General features: G+C 38.4%; 1 protein-coding gene across 2 annotated transcripts in view; it reads left to right on the top strand.

Annotated features, from left to right (window-relative positions):
* TUBGCP3 (tubulin gamma complex associated protein 3) overlaps window positions 1-19,610 on the top strand; it is a 48,549-nt gene extending 28,939 nt beyond the window's left edge. Inside the window, exons 9-22 of one of the 2 annotated variants that reach the window (XM_039714369.1) lie at window positions 458-526; window positions 4,106-4,238; window positions 5,531-5,697; window positions 7,084-7,194; window positions 7,596-7,704; window positions 11,330-11,519; window positions 12,781-12,916; window positions 13,687-13,755; window positions 14,502-14,637; window positions 15,537-15,625; window positions 15,761-15,892; window positions 16,292-16,432; window positions 16,975-17,091; window positions 18,529-19,610. In XM_039714369.1, the coding sequence (XP_039570303.1) occupies window positions 458-526; window positions 4,106-4,238; window positions 5,531-5,697; window positions 7,084-7,194; window positions 7,596-7,704; window positions 11,330-11,519; window positions 12,781-12,916; window positions 13,687-13,755; window positions 14,502-14,637; window positions 15,537-15,625; window positions 15,761-15,892; window positions 16,292-16,432; window positions 16,975-17,091; window positions 18,529-18,687 (1,758 nt within the window). In that variant the 3' untranslated portion in view covers window positions 18,688-19,610. The remainder of the gene's footprint in view (window positions 1-457; window positions 527-4,105; window positions 4,239-5,530; window positions 5,698-7,083; window positions 7,195-7,595; window positions 7,705-11,329; window positions 11,520-12,780; window positions 12,917-13,686; window positions 13,756-14,501; window positions 14,638-15,536; window positions 15,626-15,760; window positions 15,893-16,291; window positions 16,433-16,974; window positions 17,092-18,528) is intronic. The other variant, XM_039714370.1, reaches the window with a different exon arrangement.
* Window positions 19,611-22,343: the final 2,733 nt, after the last annotated feature.

Raw genomic sequence — 22,343 nt, 5'->3', positions numbered from 1 at the left:
TGCCTAACTTTTGTGTTCTGTTGTTAGAGGACTTCCTGAAATTTAAACTCTGTTACTTCACTGCATACTGTATCTTACATGATTATTTTTAAAAATCTTCAACTGGGTCTTGTTATAATTTGTACATCCCTGTGCTAATGATTATTGCCATTACTGAGATGATATATCTTCTTGAAGTTACACTTTTCATAGTTTAATATTTGATGGAGTTAAGGTAGAAAGAAACAAGGTCACTTGCTAATGTGTATAAATTCCTGGAAGAGGTACATGCAGCTCTTATGGAGGCACTTATACTTTGGCCATTTCTCTAAGAATTGGCTTTTGTGCTGAAACTTGTAGAAAGATTCCCTTCAATAAATTTCTGATTGTGTGAGAAGTGTGGTGATAGAATTAAATCAGAAAGATCCCCCCTGATTACTTTTTTTCCCCCCTTTTTTTTCTTCTCTTTCTCTTACAGAGTTTTTGTGCAGCCTTACATCAGGAACTTAAAGAATACTACCGACTTCTGTCTGTTTTACATTCTCAGGTAAGTTAAGTGGTACGTATTCAACTTCACTGTTTTGTTCTGTGTTATCTAAATAACTCCTAAAAAGGTAATACCTACCTGCTCTGGTAGAATGTAAAGGATGTACAGCAGTTTCTGTTGACAGTGAACATAATTCTCTGTACATTTCTTGTTCTTCAAATGTATGTGCCCTTGAATATTCTTCCCTTAAGAATTCACTGGTATTTGGTATGTTACATAAGCAAAGAATACAATTTGTTTCTAAGTCCCTGTTTTGCATCCTTTTTGTCAGTTTCACCTTACATAATATCTGAATCATTCAAATCCCAAACAATGTCATACATCCTTGAGTGGAAAAAAAAAATGCATATTTCCAGCAGTGCATGATTTAGCAGCTACTAATAACATTTCCAACTTCTGTCCCGTGTGGGGCAGTTTGTACATTTTTCTTGTCACTTTGTTTTCTGATAGTAAAGACATCTGTTCTGCAGATGTTTAAATGTTTTACTATTTTTCTGTAACATATAGACCAACTTAGTGCTGATAATCTTGCAGTTTTTCCACAAATGTTTGTAGATATGTGCATCTAGATGTTGTCTCTAAAACATAAGTGAAATAAACATTCTTCTGGTTGCCTTTTTTAAAAGGTGCTTTCAAGGGGTTCATTACTTGTAATGATGAAAAATTTATTCTGAGAATTGACCCAAAGCTAAATCGTACTGCCTTTGAAATTCTAACTTTAATAAAATCATTATAGTTTGTCATAGGCTATTGCTAATGTTTTCAAAGCATCTGTTCCTTTTAGTTCACAGTTCTTGAACATTCTTGACTTTTGGAATGCTTGTTATATATATTTTCTGCTTGTTTTTCCTGTTTATTATCCAGTTTTTCCTTTTGTAATTGCTTCTTGCTCTGTCCAAAATGTGTTTTCTCTCTTGGTTTGCTGACGCTTTGATTTTTTTTTTTCCTGACTTCTAAAACTTCTTGACCATGAAGATGGTCAACTACTTTGAGATACAGTTTTTTCTACCTTTCCTGCCCCACCAAACCTTTCAAAAGAAGAGATGAGTAGGGTGGGAGGGAAAGTCTGTAAGGAAAAGACAAAAGTTCTGGGGTTACTTATTTTCCAACTGCATTTGCCTTTGTGGGGGGTTGACCCTGGGCAGCAGCCAGGCACCCACCCAGCCTCTTGCTCCCCCCTGTGTCTTGAGGAACGGGGAGAAAATAGAAGGAAAACAAAAAGACAAGTCAATCAAGTTAGTGAGTTTAGAAGGGGAAGCAAAAGCTGTGCGTGCAAGCAAAGCCAAGTAGGGAATTCATTCACTTCCTTCCTTCAGCAGGCAGATGTCCAGCTGCTCCTGGCAAGCAGGGCCTCAAGACACTTAACACTTGCTTGGGAAGATGGACTCCATCACCACAAATGTTCCTATTTCCTTTCCATGAGCTTTTTTTTCCTGAGAAAGCTTTTTGTCCTGCATAAGCTTCATTTTTCAGTTAGTTGATATCCCAAGGAATGAAGTGAGTCTCACTGGTGTGTAGTTTTATGGTTTCTTCCTGAGGAGAGGCATGACATTTGCCTTCTCAGCGTCATCAGAAACGTCCTTTAATTGCCGTGTTACAAAAATAATGGAGAGTAGTCTTGCAGTGACATTGACCAGCTCCTTTCTTCAACACTTGGTGCATCCCATCAAGTCCCATAGACTTAAGCATATCCCATTTGTTTGGTGTACCCTAGCCTGATCCTTCTGAACTCAGTCTTCCTTGTTCCAGACTTCTCTCTTTGTATCTCAACATCTGTATCCCCAGCTGCAAATCTTACTGAACTACTAAGGCAAAAAAGGCATTAAGTACCTCAGCATTTTCCATTTTTGTGTCACCCCTGATGAACCATCATTCAGTAGTTGGACACATTTTTCCCAGTCTTACTGCTGTTCTTATTGTTACTCTTCATGCTCTTTGGCAGATTCCTCTTCACTGTTAGACTTCATGAGTGCATTGAGCATGTTAATTAAATGCATTTTCATAGGGAACAGTCAATGCAGTGTCAGCAATGCTTTGCTGCAGCAGCAGACCAGAGTTTCTGGGGAATCTAGGTCCCTCAGCACCTAACTGAAAAGGTTCTCAGAGTCATGTTATGTTTGGATTTTCAGAAACTTCTGGCAACATTCCTTTCCAAAGACATTAAAGAAAGGAAGGAGATCCAGCAGTGGAGGAGAGAGATTCTTTTGTGACTTGAAAAGTGGAAGGGCTTGAAGGTCACACTGCAGAATGGACAAATATCCTGTACTACTTACCTTCTTGAAAACATGTAGGAAATTGGCTTGAAATTGAGTGTATGTGACATTTTTTGATTCAGGAGATTGTACAGGCTGCCAGCTTAGGAGTTGTAAACTGCAGTTCCAGAGAGCAGTACAGGCATAGAGCAACAAGAATCTTGCAAAGGGTTCTATACTCTCTTTATAACATTTTATTATGTCTTCAGAGCTTCTCCTGAGCATGTTTCTTGCCCTTGAATAAGTAATCCTGAGCGTACTGTCTACTATTCCATAAGCGTCTCTGGTCTTTTTCTTGCAGGTTATTTTCCCATTGTCAGGCCATTTAAAAACGCAGTTCCATGATGAAGATGTACCATGTCTTCCCTAAAGTCAAAGGGTGGCTCATGTATCTCTCTTGTCATTGCTGATTTCCAAAAACACCAGAGAAAAATCCCAGGCATGGACCCAGAAGAATTCGGAAGCAAATGAATTTAACTGGCTCTAAGGCTGAACTTAATGTGGATGATACTAGTCTTAAATTTACCCGGGATGTTGCATTTGGCTAAGAAAAGGTGCTAGATGGCAAAGCAAAGAGTGGGTTCTTTGTCATGTATCAGAAACAGCATATTTTCTAAGAGATTGTCTCCTTGAACTGCTCCAGGAACTTGCTTCTGTATTCTTAGGTTGTGTTCTTGTCCTGCTTATTCCATCTGTACTTGTACAAGATTTGCATTTGTACCTTGGATGCAAATACTTGGCTTTTATTTTCCATGGTGTTGGTAGTCACATTATGATAGAGTTTTCTTGTTGTAGCTTTTAAAGTTTGGTGTTTTTCTTTCATCGTAGTAATTCCTTAATCTCACTATAGGGCTAACAAGTTCTGATGGCTTCTGGAGAAAGACATTGAATGGCATTTGTTACATGTGGAACTAAAAGAAGCTGCATGTGCAGTAACAAAAAGTTTACCTCCCACAGCCTGCCTGTCCTTTAGATGTTTTTCTTCTCTTTACTCTTTGTTGAGGCTGTCTTTCAGGATCTATTCTCTCTTCCTTTGCTCTTCTTTCTTTTCCTGACTATTACCTTGCTGTCTTTAACTTTCTTGGTCTTTGTGCTTTGTCTACCTCATTGTGCTTATGCTTGTCTCTGTTCTTTCACCTTTGCTCAAAGTCTCTGTTTCCACTAAAGACTGACTCTCAGGTTTTGGCCCAGTGAATTGATGAGCGAATACATAACACTGGGTATTTCAAGTGTATTAGTAAAAATCTGACTTCAGAACAGATTATGAAACCTGAGTTCTGCCTCAGTTTTGTTCTTTGACATGTTTTTCTGTTCCTAACTTGATCAGTTACAACTGGAAGATGATCAGGGCGTGAATTTGGGACTTGAGAGCAGTTTAACACTTCGCCGTCTTCTGGTGTGGACGTACGACCCCAAAATAAGGTTAAAGACTCTTGCAGCACTTGTTGATCACTGTCAAGGTCTGTTTAACATTAATTTAATATTTCTGGGGATGTTATATAACTTTGAGTAGTTATGCATGCTAGAGGTGGGTATCAATAATATTACTGGTTTTTTGGACTTTTTTTTTTAGAAAATTTCAAGTAGGTAGTTCAGATTCTCCCTCTTTTAGTTTAAACAAAGCATGACAAATTATAGTGCTGTGTTGATACATTCAGACTTCTTATTTTTTGAAACTAGGATATGCTCAAAAATTTCAATTTTAGGCATGCACTTTTTATGCTATTTTCAGTTACTTAATCATTTTTCAGAGAATGGTACACCGAAAAAGCTCTACTAATATGTTATGAAATGCTTGACTGAGTTTCTTCACTATATATGAGTATTATGCAATTTCTCTATATTTGATGGCATAGAGGAGTCATTAGTAACTTGTCTTCAGACTCATGTGAAACAACAAAGTTTTGCAAATCTGCAAATATCATGATTTTGTTGGCAATCCACAAGAAATTGCTGGGCAGAACCACGTTGGAGTTTAGCAGAACTGTGGCTGGTAGCTGACTAAGCTGACCAGTAATTGATACTTCTCCCTGAAGGCACTTCAGATTTCTGAGACTGTAGCCCTTTGGAAAGAGCATCTTAGCCAAAAAAAGCCTACACTGCTTGTTTTACCTTAATTATTAGAATCGGTAGCATTTTTTTTTTTAATGGGCTTTACTTTTAAGACATTCATGAAAATTTTGAGTTGCATGGCCTCTGCCACACGGAAGTGGTAAGCTGTGGAGCATAGCAGCAAAATCAAGTATTCAATCTATTTTTTAACTTTCTTTTTTTTTGACAGCCTCTTACTTTACAATTGCAGGAAGACAGGAGATATTCCCTAATGGGCCTATGAGGGCAATTATAACCAAGAAACATGAAAACTGTGTTTGTGTCCATGTATGCATGCAGAATATCTGAGTGTCAAATACAGGAGAGAAGAAAAACATTCTAAGGCTCCTTTAATGCTTCTCTGGAAGCATGACATCAACTTGTGTGTGTGATCTGATGCATTTTGCATTCCTCTAAGCTGCCATAAAGTAGACAGAGAACTCTGCTTAATGCTTTAGTGATATTAATAATTCATGCCTTAAAACCTAGGAATTCCTTGTTAGCAATAAAAAAAAAAAATCTGCTTTTGCTATATTTTAGAATTGCTGTTGAGCAAGCTCAGTGTGACACAGGGGTAGCTAAAATCAGTGGCTGCTAAATTTGAATGGGTGCATAAGGTTTTCCTTCAAATGTTTCTGTTCCTCTTCCTTTCTTCTTACAGGGAGAAAAGGCGGTGAACTAGCTTCAGCAGTTCATGCCTATACTAAAACAGGAGATCCCTACATGAGATCTCTGGTTCAGCACATTCTTGGCCTAGTATCCCATCCTGTACTGAACTTCCTCTATCGCTGGATTTATGATGGAGAGCTGGAGGATACATACCATGAGGTAATGTATATGCTGCAGTAACTACTTCACCTCTTTGCATTGTGGTGTGATAATCTGTGGGAAGATTAGAGGAGAGTTTGAAAACTAGAGTGTGATGAAAATGTATAACATGAGTAACCAATACATCCAATAACAACCTGAAATACCACTCTCTTCATGAATTCTTTATGGATTTGTTATCTGCAGGTTGCAATGTGTTGACTTCAACTAATCATATGCTGGGTCTGGTTAGTAGAGTCAGAATGGCGTACTGACAGTAGGTCCTTGTTTCTGAAGACAAAATAATTCCTCTATGTCTTTTCTTGCTTTCTGTAACAACAGTAATGTATGCAGAGTTCTTTGTAACTGTTCAGAATGCAAGCCTTGTATTTGGAATGAAGCTCAGACTGTTTTTCTCTGAGTGCATACTCTTATCCTCGATAAATAAGTTCAGTTTCTCAAACTGGGTAGAAGAGGTTTATAGTTCCAGAACTGAAACTCTGCAAAGTTATTTGTTGTGACTTCTGTAACATCAAGTTCCAGTAATTGTCCTTTTTCTTCTTGGAAATATTTTTTATGCTTTTCTAAATTCTCTCAACCCTTTCCTATCTCAAATCAGTACAGTCTGATTATTAGCTTTTTTCTTTTTTTTTTCTTTTTTTTTTTGTTACAAGAAGCCAAAGAATCATTTTTTTAAATTAGTTGAGCACTTCTGAGACAAATCTGAGTAATTTTACTTGAGAGTCAAATATGCTGTCTGTTTTCTTGAAATGTTCTTGTTTCGGTCAAAATTTAAGTGAGTGACAGGGACAGCTGGTGTTTAAGGTCAGAACTGTGTAAAATGTATATGAATCTGTTTTTAGAAGTATAAATTAGAGTCTTTCTTTCCCCCCAGATACTCCCCAGATATGAGGTTTTGTCTTTTTGTATTTTATGTCGTTTGTTAGCTTTAACCTCTGCATGTGCACTGGAAGAGTGTTCTTAATATTGAAAATTATTGTTGGATGTGTTGTACTGAAAACTGTAATTTTCATATAATAGACAATTTTGAACAAAGACAATTGACCATTCTTGGGGGAAATGGTATTTGGAGGCAGTGAAAAAAGTTCGTGTCCAGAAAATAAGTATATTGTTTGACAAGACGAGGACATAATCCATCCAAACTTCACTTCAACAAAACTAATAAAGTAGTTGTAGTTTTTTACAAATGAGGGGATTTTCTTGTCTGGAGTTGAGATACTGTAACATTTGATCACCATTCAATTGCAAAATTTTTGGGGGCTTTTGCTTTTCTTGTGGGTTTTTTTTCCCCCTCTGCATCTGTTACAATAGGAGGAATAAATAGGTGAAACTATAGGTTAGAGTTTACATTAATATTTTGCTTTAAATATTTATTTCAATCTTCAGTTTTTTGTAGCTTCAGATCCTACAGTTAAAACTGATCGGTTGTGGCATGACAAATACACTTTGAGGAAGTCAATGATCCCATCTTTTATTACAATGGAGCAATCAAAAAAGGTATGAATCTGAAAGTCCATCTTCTGATGATTTGTTTGCCCTGTGCTGCTTCTTAGATATCTGTTGAGAAAATAGAGGCCAAATTTAACAAAAAGTAATCTTCTCAAGAATTTTCAAATTGTTTGCTGAGGAAGGCTATAGGACTGTTTTTCCTTTCCATTCTTTAACTGTTAAACTTGGAGGAGATCTCAAGTAGAGGGAAAAGAAGTTTTAAAATGTGTTTAAAACATGTTCGTATTAGCATTGCTGTTCTGGATTGCTGTGGTTGGGATTGTGCAACTAAGAGTGCTGAAAGATGACAAAATATCTTGTTGTCCTGGTGGTTGTGGATGGCTTCTTTGTTTGGTTGTTTTTGGTTTTTTTTACACAAAGTTTTTTTTTTTAAATCCTGTTTTGTTCAGGTCCTTTTAATAGGAAAATCCATAAACTTCTTGCATCAAGTTTGTCATGACCAAACTCCGTCCACAAAGATGATTGCTGTTGCAAAATCTGCAGAGTCTTCAAAAGGTGGTACAGTATTAATATTATTCAGTATCTCCCCTTTGAACTGACCCCCCCATACTATGTGTGGTTTAGACTGTAAGCTGGGTGGTGGGGTGGAAAGGAGTACAAAAATCTATCTGCCCTAAAATATAGATAATTTAATGTATACTTGATTTTTACAAAAGATGTATGGTGATGCATGTGTATAATTTTCTTAATTTGATAGGTTTGCTGGATGATTGTTAATGTACTGAATTTGTGAATGAAACCATTCAAAAAACAGTTTGCCTTTAGCTGTCTTAGCTGGGGTGGGAGCAGGGATATTCTTGAGTGCTGCAATAAGAATTTAGTATGTTTGACTTCTCATCAAATATACTCCATCATACAATTCCATAATACTGAATTAATTTTGTGGTCGAAAAATAAAAATACTCAGTTAGCTGTAAATAATGGAATAAGCAGTAAAAACAGAACAGAAGTCTTTCTATCCTTTCTGTAAATGCACTATATCAATATGTCAAAAATAAGTGTGTGGAAGGTGAGTAAAATTCTTTTTGAAGATTACTTAAAAATGGGATTGCCAGCTGATGAACATGGAACCAAAACTTAACTGTTAAATTCCTTCAGATAATTTTGTTTTATTTAGAATAGATCTCAGTTTTAATGACTGAGAACTTCTATACTGTTTGTGGTTATTTTTTGGGAGGCATTTTTGTTGCAATGAAGTCAACATTATTATGATGGAAGGTAGCAAATATTAAACACCTAAACCAAGGAGACTTTATGTCTAAATTCTAAGCAAAGAATGTGTAGGATGCTGCTACATCTTGGAGAAAGAACAGATTGCTGCCTTCTGGTGGAAGTGGTATTTTGCTACTGTAACTTCTTTTGATAACTTGTTCAATATACCAAAGGTAGTCTAACTGTTGAAATATAGCTCACTGGGATGAGTTTTCTGATGCTAATCTAAATATTTTTCTGTCAAATTCTTGTTTTCAAAGAACGTACTTCTTAACATTTTATAATATAATATTACTTATATATAACTTTAAAGCTTGTGTTTGTGGGGTTGTTAGGTTTAGATTTCTTGGGTTTTTTTATAAAAATAGACCAAATAACCTTGGATTAGTTTTAATATTAACTCTTCACAAGTGTGGACTTCTGGCATGAGTACCTTCATGAAAAATGTTCTAGTGATAAAATCCCATTCATATCTGGAAGAATATGTCTTCTAATAATGTGATTTTTGTACCATGTTCAGTGCTTGCTTAGTCAAAGATGAGGCTAAAGTGCAGAAAGGGGTCAGGGTTAAGTGAATAAGGGCTGTAAATGCATTTGAACAATCATCTTGCCAGCTACTCCTGGAAAAAAAGGAAAAAACCATTCTTTGGCTGCACTACATTCACCACTTTATACAGCATTTATGGCCATGCTTTTCCAATATTTCTTTAAATTTGCACTTGTTTCTCCCTGTCCTTGATTGAATGGAAGATCTGCACAAATACAGGTTTCCTATTATGTGGGGGATGAGGGCTTCAAAGCTACATTATCCTAAGTGCTGAGAATAACTGTTTGAGACAGACGTGTAGTTTCAGAAATATATTACTCCATCTGCAGTGTACTGAAGGTGTCCTGAGCTTATGGTTGGCAGCCTAATACCTCATGGTATTGCATTGCTTTAATTCTGCATGAAACTGCATTTGTGTTTAGGGCATTTTACCCATTTAATCCTGAAAGAACATTCTATGTCAGGGATGTTGGAAATGCTTCCTTTTGTGCTTGTTTGTGCCATCTGACAGTATCCTGAAAGTTCCCTTTAGGTGATTACTTATTATTAAGATCATGGAAAGCTAAGATGCCAGCATGAGTTCTGGATGCTTTTTCTCCTTTTAAATCTGAACATTTCATGGGTTTGGCAGCTCTGACATGTAGCTGTCTGTAGTTTTGGGACTTCTGGACCAGGAATGACACTATATTCAGTAGCAGCTCATGGACCTGCCTGTCAGTGCTTTTAGTCTGACCCTTTCTTTATCCGCTTCTGGCTCCTCAGTGTTCTGAGATCATTTTGCACAGTTTTCAAAACTTGTGCCTAAGCCTTGTGTTTGATGTAAACAACCTTTTTAGCAGTTTTGCATGTCAGACAGGAATGCTGTGTTTTGCCTGTGCTGGGGGCTGTGTGTGTATGCAGAGGTGGTGCATTACAGCTACAGATGTAAACTTGACTTTCCAGTTTCAGGTGAAGGGCTGTGGCCAGGTCACTTCCTTCAAGGCCAGAGGATCAGTAAGGAGAGGGGAAATACAGCTTTTTCTGCTTGAGATAGTAAGAAGTTGAGACTGCTCTCTGTATCTCAGAGCTACTGCTTAAACACACACACACACACCCCCCTGTGTGAGTGGAGACAGGAGCAGCATGCCTGACATGTTGGGCTGGCTACAGACAAGCCAGAGAGTTGCCTGCTGGCTTTGCTTGTGCCTTGAGCCAGTGCTAGGCCCAGCCTCTGTGTGCAGGGGCTGAAGAGATCAGCTGGTAACTCTTTCTGGCTTGTTCCCTCACTGTTTTGCCTGTAAGGCTCGCAACATCTTGAGGAAAGACACTTGCACTTACTGCAGGTTGTATTAATTCTCACATACCTAAGGCTGATGTGTGTTACTTGACTAAGTGGTATGTCTCTAGTCTAGGGATTTTAAACACAGTAATGTATTATAAAAGTGTCATCTCTTCAACATCTCGTGAAGTTTGTGTCTTATGGAGAGTTTCATAGTTTACTGAATGATACTTTGGAAACTTCCAGGAATGTCAGTGAACCAGCCTTTTAGACTTCCCTTCTTAAAGAGTGTCTTTTTTATTAGAGCCACTGCTTATTTCTTCTGTTCATAAGCATTTTATTAATTGAGTAGTTAAAGTGGGAGTATATCTTTTAATGCTGAAGAAGGTCTGAATCTTATGACAGTTGGCAATCCAGTATTTGGAGCATTGCTCCATATTGCCAAATGAGGCCACAGTTTTTGCTATCTCATAACAGTTTTACTGGAGTCCCTTTCTTGATGAGCTTGTAGTTTTAGAAAACAGTGAAATAAGCTTCCTACTGCTTTCTACTGCTTCCTGCTTTCTGTCCCCAAACTGCCATGCATGAAGGATGGAGAGAAAATGTCAGGTTGCTGGCTGTCCCCCATGTAACTCCAGCATATTCCCTTTTCTCTCATTCTCTTATGTATGGAAGCTCTCTTCTGTTGAGTGTTTTAACAGTCTGATTCTTTTATTTATTTCCCCCTGCACCCTTAGAAGTGCCTTCTGATTTAGATTCCGCCCATCAAAGGTTTTTCCTAATTCTGGAAATTTTAGAATTTCTGAAATTTTAGAATTCGATAAATTATTTGATTTGTAAACTTCAGTATTTCAGCAAGATTAAAAATTCCCAACTTTTTATATACATAACATGAGCTTCTACTGGCAGGTAAAATCTGGACACAGATTAAAAGTAATATTGTTGAAGTGTACGCTGCTTTAGACTTGCTTTTGCTTTGGCTATGGCAAATGTATAACACAGTGGATCAGAAATGACAGTTTCTGTTTGCGTGTTGCAAATCCCAAGCTTGTTTGCCTCAGTTTTTGAAAACTACTAATTTAATTTTAATTTTTATTTTCTTTTAGCTGCTGATTTGTTCACAGATCTGGAAAACGCATTTCAAGAGAAAATTGATGCAGCTTATTTTGAAACCAGCAAATACCTGCTGGATGTTCTCAATAAGAAGTACAATTTGCTGGAGCACATGCAGGCCATGAGGCGCTACTTGTTACTTGGTCAAGGAGACTTTATCAGGCATTTAATGGACTTGCTCAAGTAAGAAAATAGGAAGGATAATTATGTTGAATTTCTGATGATTCTGTGCATGATCAGCACAGAAACTGTTTTGCTTTTTGAAGAGGACTCTCTAAGTACCTTGTTCAATGAAATCTTTGAGTAATAACTTTTAAATTCTATTTTGGGTTTAATTTCTTTCACCCTGAGTATTAAAACTTTTTCTTCCTTTCTGATAAGTGGTACATACAGTACCATTTGATAAGTCTTGAAAAGTTGTACTAATAAAGATATCTTTATATTGGCCCTGTGACAACCTCGAGGATGTTGGCACTTCTCTTGGTCCTGTCAGCAAGTTTAAGCAGAAACATTCTGCTCTTGATGCTACTGATTAGCTTGGCTGGAATTATTAGGCCTCTATATTTTGGAGGTGTCTGGTCTAAAACATTGTGTCAAAACCCTTCAATGCAATTTTAAAAATCTTTTTGGTTCCTCACCGGCTTCTGTTTCAAGCACTCAGGTGCACCCACAGCTATTGAATCCAGTTCTTAAAGAGTATTTGCAAGTTCTCTTTTACATGCTGGTGCTACAGATGAAACTTCTTTAATCAGAAGCATTGACTTGCAAAGCTTTTCTGTGATCTAGAGTGCAGGCTTTTTAATAAAGCTTTCATTAACTTGTTTGTAAATCAAAATCAACAGTACATGGCCACACTTTTTAATGTGAACCTGAGTGAGATTGATTTGTGGAGTCAGTATTACATTTGAGGCAGAAGGAGTGAGAAATTTTCCATTCTTCTCCTTTCTGAGGGACAGAGAGGTATTACAAGAGTTACATGTTGCAACTCTTTGAAAAGTTGAAGTTATGTGGATTGGGTGGGTTTCTGTGTTCCTGCCAGCACTTCTGAGCCTGTGAGATGGCTATCAGTAAGTTTCTCAAAACTGAAATGAAATTGTTGGTTTGATGTGCTAATGTTGTAATCTGCCTCATTTAAGATCGGAATGCAACTCAAATTACAGACTAGCTAAACTAGCAATCCTGGTAACTTCAAATTACTGGCATTAAATGAGGTTTAAGTTGCTCCTCATACTAATATTCAGGAGAATAGCTGCATATGAATAGACATATTCTGCTCATACTCTGTGCAAATATTTTGTTCACTGATTTTCTTCATCATTAAGTCTGAAAGAGTAATAGTTTTGAAAGTCGGTTAGAAAAGGGTTTTGCTGTGTGCTGCAGTTACTACTGAATTGCTGCTGCAGAGTATTTCAGTAATGTGCTATCATTGTTCCATAACCACCAGGCCAGAGCTTGCACGACCAGCTACAACCTTGTATCAGCATAATCTAACTGGAATCCTGGAAACGGCGGTGAGGGCCACGAATGCCCAGTTCGACAATCCTGAGATTCTCAAGCGATTGGATGTTCGGCTTCTGGAGGTCTGTTGCATCATGGTGACTCTGATCTGAAACATGTGTATAGATGCAGACATCTGTATGAAAATTTTCCTATGTGAATACATTTCCCCCCCTTCCTTCGCACTGAAGTGTACTTTGAGTAATATAAAGGGCACTTAGGTTGTTGTCTTTTTGCTTTCTCTGTCTATTGTCTATTTGTAGTTCAAGATGTGGGTTTACAGCCATTGGCAATACAAGGCTGAGTATTTGGGGCTTAACAGAAACTGGTGCTGGTGGTGCTGATTTGAGGTTCTCCAAACAGCTCTTAATGCTGTTGCTCTTACAAGAATTGGGGCAGGAAAGGGCAGGTTGGGGTGTCTGCCTCCTTCTTGCCCCTAGTTAAAAAAAGAGAAAGCAGTGAAAGGACATTTCATGGAAGAGGCCTCTGTTAAGAAACTAGAGTTAATTTGAAAGCTTCAGTCCCTGAGGTTAGCTGTAAATAGATTTATTTCAGATGCTAGATGCCAAAGAAATTTGTCCTTACTGGTATTTTCCTTACTAGGTTCAGTGGAGAAACACTGACATTGCAAACATCAGTATTTGTGCGAGTTCAGTCTCACCCTTGTATCAAACTGTTTGATCCATTTTTGCCTAATCTGCCACTTTCAACAAAAAATACCTGTATCTCTTGTTGATGTGGATGCTTGTTTGCTCATAGGCCCTTCAGAATGAAAAAGAAAGCAAGTAATGCTCATCTTTAGCTTTAGTATGCTCTGATTATACACTGACAGGACCATATCTTTTTAATGCAGGTATCTCCTGGGGACACTGGATGGGATGTCTTCAGCTTAGACTATCATGTGGATGGGCCAATAGCAACGGTAATGTCATACACTGATGGCTCTGAATGTGTTTTGGGTGCTGAATTAAATTGCTAAGTTTTTTTAATTGAAGTAACCTTTTTGTTCTGGAGTGTGAAATCAGATATTTTTTTTTTCTCATCTAGGATGTGCCCACTGTATCAACAATTAAGCAAAAATCTCAATTCTTACCAGTTAGTGTGAGTGCTGAAAAGCTACATTGAAAATGGTTATTACTGAAAATCTGTAATTCATTTGTTCCAGCACAGTTTTTAGCAAGTAGTTAATAAATTGAGTGTTCCTATTCTTTGATAATTACTAGTCTGTAGATACTAATTTGGGAAAATTTGAAAGGAACTGAAGAATGTATTTTTGGAGAACTTATTTGTGCTGTCTAAATGGCATTTGATAGGTAGCTGCATTGTTTATCTGAAAGTATTTAGCCTTTATAAAGAACTTGTAAAGAACTTTTTTTTAAACAGGACATACTGAGAGTCTGACCAGCAGAAGGAATTTTCATATGCAGTTTTAAAATAGGCTTGGGCTTTGTTTCGTTCACCCCTTCTTTCACTTCCAGCAGTGCTCTGTTCAGGCCTCAAGGGAGGATCTTTCCAAAAGCTCTGGGATTTCCTGGAAACTTTTTTTCCCCTCAATATTTACCAATAAACTGCATGGATCAGATAAGATGAACTGTGAGGGGGCTTTTTTATACTTCAGGACATATGGTATGTCTATTAATTTGTACTGGTATTTTCTTTGTTTTGTAGGTATTTACACGTGAGTGCATGAGCCACTATCTAAGAGTATTTAATTTCCTTTGGAGAGCGAAGAGAATGGAGTACATTCTTACTGATATATGGAAAGGGCACATGTGCAATGCAAAGCTTCTGAAAAGCATGCCAGGTGAGAGGTGTCCAGATGGATGACATACTTCTAAAATAGATACAGATGACTGCATCTTATTTTAAATTGTGTGTTAAGAGGGAAAAGAGTGATGAATCATGTTCAGATTAATTTTGCATTTTGGTGCTCCTCTTGACTGGCTGTTTAATGGTAGATGGATGATGTTAAGGATGATCAAGATAAAATAACATCATTTTAAATAGATGTTTCCTATCTGTTGTTTTACTTAATCCTTGATCCCTGTCTTGAAAAGTTCCACTAATCTATCTTTGTGCTGACCTGGTTGTGAGACTGTAACTCTTCCATCCCTTTGTATTCATCTTCCTTGATGCCTTCTTATTTGTACCCCATGTCTCCTTCTTTCTTATGCTGTCTTTTAACTATTAAGTCTCATACATGCACAGTTCTGAATTTACTAGTTTTAACTTCACTATTCCTTCTGCTTTTGTTTAGCTAAGAACAGAAGAGGCTAAGAAGAGAAAGGTGTTTGAGAAGAAATAGGAAAGCTCTGAAATGTAGTGCCTCTGGTCTAAGTTTCATGGACCAGGACTTTTTGATCTTATTTTTCAGCTAGATAACATAGCTGTATTTGTGAGCATCTGTACTGGCTCACTCTTGAATTTATTTTCATCTATCTACATGTCTTTCAGTAAAAAATAACTATTGAAAGTTACACTTCTTTATGGCATAGTAATACTTACAAATTTATTACTTCATAATTAAGAATTTGTGGTGGGTGGGCGAGAACACCTGGCCTCAGAAGGTCACTGCTGCTACTATCTAAGATTAGTGGCTGTGTTACCAAGTATTCAATATGGTGAAAAAATGTATCAAGCTGATTTGTTGGCTGTGCTTGTCCATGCAGCCTTTAACATGCTGTCTCTTTGGATTTTTTACAGAGCTTTCTGGCGTGCTGCATCAGTGTCATGTTTTGGCATCAGAAATGGTCCATTTCATTCATCAAATGCAGTATTACATTACATTTGAGGTATACTCTACCCACCCAATTAGTTACTTAGAAAATTAAGCACTTGCAATATTCTGTATGAGTTGCGTGTCTTAAATTTTAAAGAACTTGTCATCTAGCAAATTGAAACAGCCCAATCCTGTATCATTGCTCCAGGTGCTAGAATGTTCATGGGATGAACTCTGGAACAAGGTCCAACAAGCACAGGACTTGGATCACATCATTGCAGCTCATGAAGTTTTTCTGGATACAATCATAGCTCGGTGCTTACTGGACAGCGATTCCAGGGTAAGTCATCTCCTTTGCATGGAATTGTAACTTTATGATCTTGGCATATATGTAAGGAATGACCTTCTTTAACATTGTAAGGGAAAAGTCATTTTTGTTCCTCTGATATAAGATTTTGTAATGGTAGGTTCAGTACCTACTGACCAGACATACTGACACACGTTGATAATAAAACTTGCTGTAGTGTGGGCCAGTTTTTTTTCATCTGATAAGCTGTGTAATTGTAGCACAACTGACTTAGGGCTTTGCAGAACAGTCTCTCTAGCTGTGTAAAAAATATTTTTTTCTTTTACTTTTTTTTCTTTTACTTTTTTCTTTGCTCCTTTTCTGGAGAAGGATAGTAAGACTAAAACTCTTTTGCTGTACAGCTGTTTAATTATTTTGTAACCTGTCTCACAGGTACTTCTCAATCAGCTTCGAGCAGTTTTTGACCAGATCATTGAGCTCCAGAATGCCCAAGATGCGATGTACAGAGCTGCTCTGGAGGAGCTGCAGCTGAGGTTGCAATTTGAAGAGAGGAAAAAACAGCGTGAACTTGAGGTACAAGAAGGATATTTCTAGAATGTGAAAATGAATTGAGGCTTTTGGTATATGGAGGATTTTAGATACCATGTAGAGGTACAGTAAAAATGAAAAATGTAGTTGGGCAGATGTAAAGGTCGTCAGAAGTTGCTGGTGACTTCAAGCAAAACAGCTGAGTGGTGTTTTTGATTTCTGTCTTGCCCAAAATCTGAGTTGATTTATCTAGTGGACTTTGGAGGATGAGAAATTTAGGGCTCTTTTAGATGAAGTAAATGGACCCCTTTTGTAAAACGTGCTGTAGCTCCATGTCTGTCTCCTTGCTGCAAGACTGACATGCACTGTTGGTGAGACTTGCCTTGCTAATAAGCCTCTTATTTCTTTTATGTGCTGTACAACCACCAAGGGGGGATCTGATAGTTTCCATTTTGGAGGCTCTGTGTTTGTCTTTCTATGGCAATGGTTGGTTTTTATAAACCTGATGTAGCTGGGCAGAAGGTGGCCCAGTTAGCAACTTGAATCATGTGATGCTTCACCTCTTAACTTGTTTGGTTTCTGTTTAGGGCAAGTGGGGTGTAACTGCATCAGAAGAGGAAGAAGAGAACAAGAGGATGAAAGAATTTCAAGACTCAATACCTAAAATGTGCTCACAGCTGCGAATACTCACTCACTTTTACCAGGTGCCTCTTAAATTATATCTTTCAAAAATATGCTGTGCTTTGTGTAGAAATTAATTTCAAATATTGAGTAGATGTAACTCCTGTATTCATGTGTGTGCAGTTTGTGGAGCTAGGTCTTTGTTTTTTCCTTATGTACTTATAAGCCTGTGTTTACTGTTGCTTAGTAGTCAAAGGTTTTATGATCATATATATTCCCCAGACAAAGGAGAGGAGTAATTTCATGTAAGTTGTTTTCTTCCTCCAGTAGAGAAAGTAATATCTATCTTTTGGCATAGTCTGAGGGGGAAAAAGGTAGAATTCCTTCTGCATTCCATTTTTTTACTCATAGTTTTTGCAAGTCATTGCTATTAAAGACTGCAGAAAGTTTCTGATTAAGGGCCTGACACTTAATTTTAAAGTCACTGGAGGGGTGGGGGACAGTGGATAAGATGTTTGGGGGAGCATGTTCAGGCTATCTTCTGTAAGTAATTTATTCTGGCTTTGTCTTTATTTGTTATATCTGATGCTAAAGCTACCATTCCCCAGGAAAATGAGCCTAGGTCTTTAAGTGTAGGTTGTAAATAATTTGTGGTTTATATGCTCTACCAGTTGGCAATCTAGGTTTTGCCTGCTTGGACTGTATTAATTCTGAGCCCTATTATGGATTTTCCAAACAGGATTTCCATGGCCAGCTTTGGTCACCTTTGGAAGTAATGGAGTGCTCTAGTTATGGGCATGTTCATGTTACTATTTGCTGGAGATTAGGAATGAGCTCTTCAAATGAGTCTTCCCATCCTCCTGTGTCCTGTGGTGTCCTGTGGTATGGTTAGAGCTGAATGGGAAGATGGGATACAGAAGTGTACCTCCCTTCTGCCAAGTGCAAATAGCCCCTCAAATGGCTCCAGATGCTCAGTCTGGTTGGGTCTGCAGCACTGACTGCCCTCCTGAGCACTTGCTTTGCTATTCTGGGGTGCCCCGTGCTGCTGTACAAGCTACATCAAATGGTATGTTTGAAGCTGGCAGTGCCTAATGCTGGCCTGAATGGCATTATGCCTGCAGCAGGGACTCAAGGTGAGGTGTCCTGCTGGCACAGGTTGGATCCTGAATGCTGTCCTGAGGCAGTGGCACACAGAGGCAGCTGCTCTGCAGCCTGGGAGCCTTCAGACAGATGGAGTGTGGCAGCAGGGCACAGGGAGTGGGGAACACACTTCAAAAGGCCAAGCTGTTTGCACTGCAGATTCTGGCATGCATAGCAGATGTTTAAAAAATAAAAATTAAGGTCTGGGGTTTTGCAGAAAGAATGAATCCACCATAACTGTTGGATACGAGCCCTTGTGCTTGCTTTTTCCCAGATTCTGTCTTCCTGTTTATCAGATCTGTGCACCACCTGATATTCCTGTTCAAAACACACGGGGGATGCTTCCTCAACTGTCTCTTGGGTTTTTCTTTCCTCTTCAGGGAATCGTCCAGCAGTTCTTGGTCCTGCTGACAACCAGTTCAGACGAGAGCCTTCGGTTCCTGAGCTTCAGGCTGGACTTCAACGAGCACTACAAGGCCAGAGAGCCGCGGCTGCGGGTGTCGCTGGGCGTGCGGGGCAGACGGAGCTCTCACATGTGACACAGCAGCCAGGGCCACCAGGGTGGCACAGTGCAGCCAGACTGTGGGATCGGTGTCTCCATTGCTGCAGGCAACTTGTTCTCAGCCAGGGCTTATGTGACACTGGATAGCAGAAAGCAAAAAAGCAGGGTTTTTTACACTGATGTTTCTAGAATTACCAGACTGTATGGGCTGATTGAACCTTATCCAATCAACTTGTAAAACCATCCTTTTAAATAAACGCCAATTTTATTTGAAGCTTTCTGAGCTTTTTCCACTGTAACTTATATCTGTGTCAAAGAAATCACATGTTCTTTTGTTTATAGAAAACACCATTTCCTTTTTTAATAAGAAAATAAGAAGGTTATTTTTTCTATATGTACTTGTTCTATTTGAAGAGAGGTTTTGTTAAAGCAAACAGATCAGGACCCAGACCTATTGTCCTTGTTAAGAAGCTATACAGCATTTCGTTATGCTGATTTTCAGTGTTGTGATGTGTTTGACTGTGTGAGAAACTTTGTATCAGGAGACATATAAAGTTATATTTAATTTTTTGTTGTTTTCAAAGTTAAAAACCTGGAATAAAAATTTAGTGGGGAAATTCTATGGTTACTGTATAGAAGCAAACTATAAAAGCAGAGTCAGGAGTGTATCTGTTGCACATAAGATCTAAAAATGGGGTTAAAGCCTCAGTACTGAAGGAAAGTGTTGGTTCATCTTGACTACTTAATGTTCAAAATCAGATATGTAGAAACAAACTGACTTGGCTAATGTTGACTTCATTCTCTTCATTTTCCTATTTTTTTCATTGTAAATATTTATATATTGCTGTCCAGATGTTGGGGAGAGAGGGATTCTTCTTTTGCAAAGTTGTCATTATATCAGGTCATTTATTATGTTCCACAAGTGCGAGCTTAGAAAAATAAAAACACAATTATCTTTCACAGAAGTGTGTTGCTTTTTGTAATTGAAAGTTTATGATTTTTTCACAGGTTAAGGAAGGAGAAGCTTCCAGTTAGAAGCATATTAATTTACAGAACCCTTCCCATAGCAGGATTTTGGTACTAGTCTTATCTGCACTGAGAGTTGTGTGCAGTTCATTAATTAACAATTACCCTCAGCTCAGCCGGGTCTGTGGCCTTTTTTGCCTCTTGCCCTTACTCTGCTGGAACCCTTGGGAGTCAGAGGCACCTGCCCGGCCATGCAGGAAAGGCTGCTGTGACTCATCATGGCAGTCAGCTCTGGTGGGGACCATGTGCAGCCCTGGACTGGCTGGTTTGCTCTCTGGACACCAGGATTCCTGTTGTGCAGGCCTCAGAATCCTTGCTTTTGTTAAAGCATGGAAGGCTTTTCACCCTGTGCCCTGCTGGTGCACGTGCTGTTGCTGGGTGTAGTGTGCAGGCAGCATTTCAGCTGTGAGCAAGGATGGACTCCGTGAGCCAAGGGAAAGCTGAAAAATGCTGAGCTTGGCATCATAAGGTCATGGATCATTGACAGTTTTTGCCAGTGTGGTGGGAGCATATTGTGGAAAAGTCTGGAAGAACAGCAAAGATTATTTGATTGTTTTGACCAAAACTTAGAAAAAAAAATAAAAAATAAGCTGCACAAGCAATCTTTTGGCCATTGGGTTGAGAGATATTGCATGATGGCAGCACCAACATTGGAACTAATGGACAAGTTCCAGAGGAATGTTAAACTCTCTTTGCTCCTAAAATGAATCCAGCAGTACCCAGGAAACTCACAGTACTGGCTGTGCTGGGAATGATCATTTTGATGTGGTTCTACAGCAACCTGTTGATCTGGGAAAGGTCTTCACTGCTGTAGGAGTTGCTCTGACTGCCAGGCTGAGGGGACCAGTGGGGACCTGTCATTGTCCCATGCTTCTTTGTGGGTGGACACCAGTCTCTTACCCTCTAACCTGGCAGCTGGTATGTTTATTTCAATTTACACAGGTTTTCTTATGACAACCTCACCTCTGTCAACAATTCCTAACAAGTGGGAGAGGAATGATCTTATATTTCATTTGTGCTCAAAGACCAATATTGAATTCTACATAAATGCACATAGTAACAGGCTCCTGCTGCTGTGACTGTGCAAGTGGCTCTCCTTGTAGTGGGTGGCTGCAGCACCATTCAGGTACATTTCTGAGGAGAAATGTGGACAGGCTCCTGCTGCTGTGACTGCGCAAGTGGCTCTCCTTGTAGTGGGTGGCACCATTCAGGTACATTTCTGAGGAGAAATGTGAGAGGTGTTCACCTCTTTATTATTCAACACTGAAGTTATTTACTGCAGTCAGTGTTAAAGAGTAATGCTTAGTAACACATTTACTATACAAGGATGCTCTTTATTTTTTAATGCACACTTCTGACTGGTAATTTCAGTGGTTTTTTCTTAGAGTTACAGTGTCTGAAAATACAAATACAGGTCTGTGTCTGTGTCTCCAGCCATGTTTCCAGGCTAGAACAAGCCCAGCTCCTGCTCACTGTATCCTGTCCCAGGGCCATTGCTAACTGAGCCTGCACACTGGGCGCCTTCCTTTTCAGGGTTGTCAAGGCCTAAGAAATTTTGGAGAAACTGCAGTAAAAGTAGAAATGCAGAAATCAAGAACAAAACTATCACCCAACACAGGGTGTCATACAATATGCAACAATCATCTGGTTGAAGGACTATCCATGTGTTGCTACCAATATAAAAAATGCTTTAAAAATAAAGGAGCTGGAAAATATTTTGTTTTTTTAAACTACAAGGGATATTCTGGTAATTGAAGGGAAATAATGTCTTAACTAATATGACCTCTGAAGAAGAAAAAGTTAAAAAACAACTTGTGAAAGTTTCATCTCCCTCTGTAAATTCTAACAACTTGACTGCACCAGGGTACAGTATGATGCAGATTAGTATTTTGAAGCATGCACTAGGACATGGAGAAGTGCATGATATAATGTATTTTCCAGTGAATTAGTTATAAGCTTAGGGTAGGAGATCAAGGACAGAATATAATCATAATCCAAGTTTTTTTTAAGTGATTCTATCCAGTCAAGGCCCTGTGTATTTTCTCCTCTTATACCAGAGGCAGTGAATAAATGCCAAGGTCTCTCAGCCTTGCACAGGAGTAAACTCTTTATTTAAAAAGCCTATATCTACATGATTTGTTTTGTTAAAATTAGTTGTGGAAGGATTTTATCTTCCTCTTGTCACATATGTAAGGTGTTCATGTTTTGGACAAGAACTTTTTCAACCTTTTAAAATAGCATTCTTACCAGGAATGGCCAATTTTCTTTGGTCAATGTGAAGCTATACCTTCCAGTACACTACATCTAACAAGGACTTTCAGTATTAAGGACTCTCTTTAATTACATATGTAACTTTTTTAACAAACTAAGAGTTACAAGGTAATAAATGGTTGGGGGAAAGGGGGGTATTTGGACAGAAAATTGAAGCTTTATTTTAAACTTCTAGACTTAAAGATTGGAGTTGTCTGTGATCTTGCATGAATGTTTCCTAATGCTGACCTTAGAAACAAGCCGTGGCTCTGCACATTTGTACTCATTTCAATTTTCACCTGAATGAGCAGCCTCAGAGATGACAGAATGTATTTCACACTCACATAAGGGTGCTCAGGGAGTTCTCCAAATTGCCTCATTAATTTTGAAAATCATCTGTTGATTACTTGAAACCTA

The sequence above is a fragment of the Passer montanus genome, unplaced genomic scaffold (assembly GCF_014805655.1).
Source record: "Passer montanus isolate IOZ18808 unplaced genomic scaffold, ASM1480565v1 scaffold3, whole genome shotgun sequence".
Classification (NCBI taxonomy): domain Eukaryota; kingdom Metazoa; phylum Chordata; class Aves; order Passeriformes; family Passeridae; genus Passer; species Passer montanus.
Note: the sequence above shows the minus strand (reverse complement) of the source record. Positions and strands in the feature narration are given on the sequence as shown.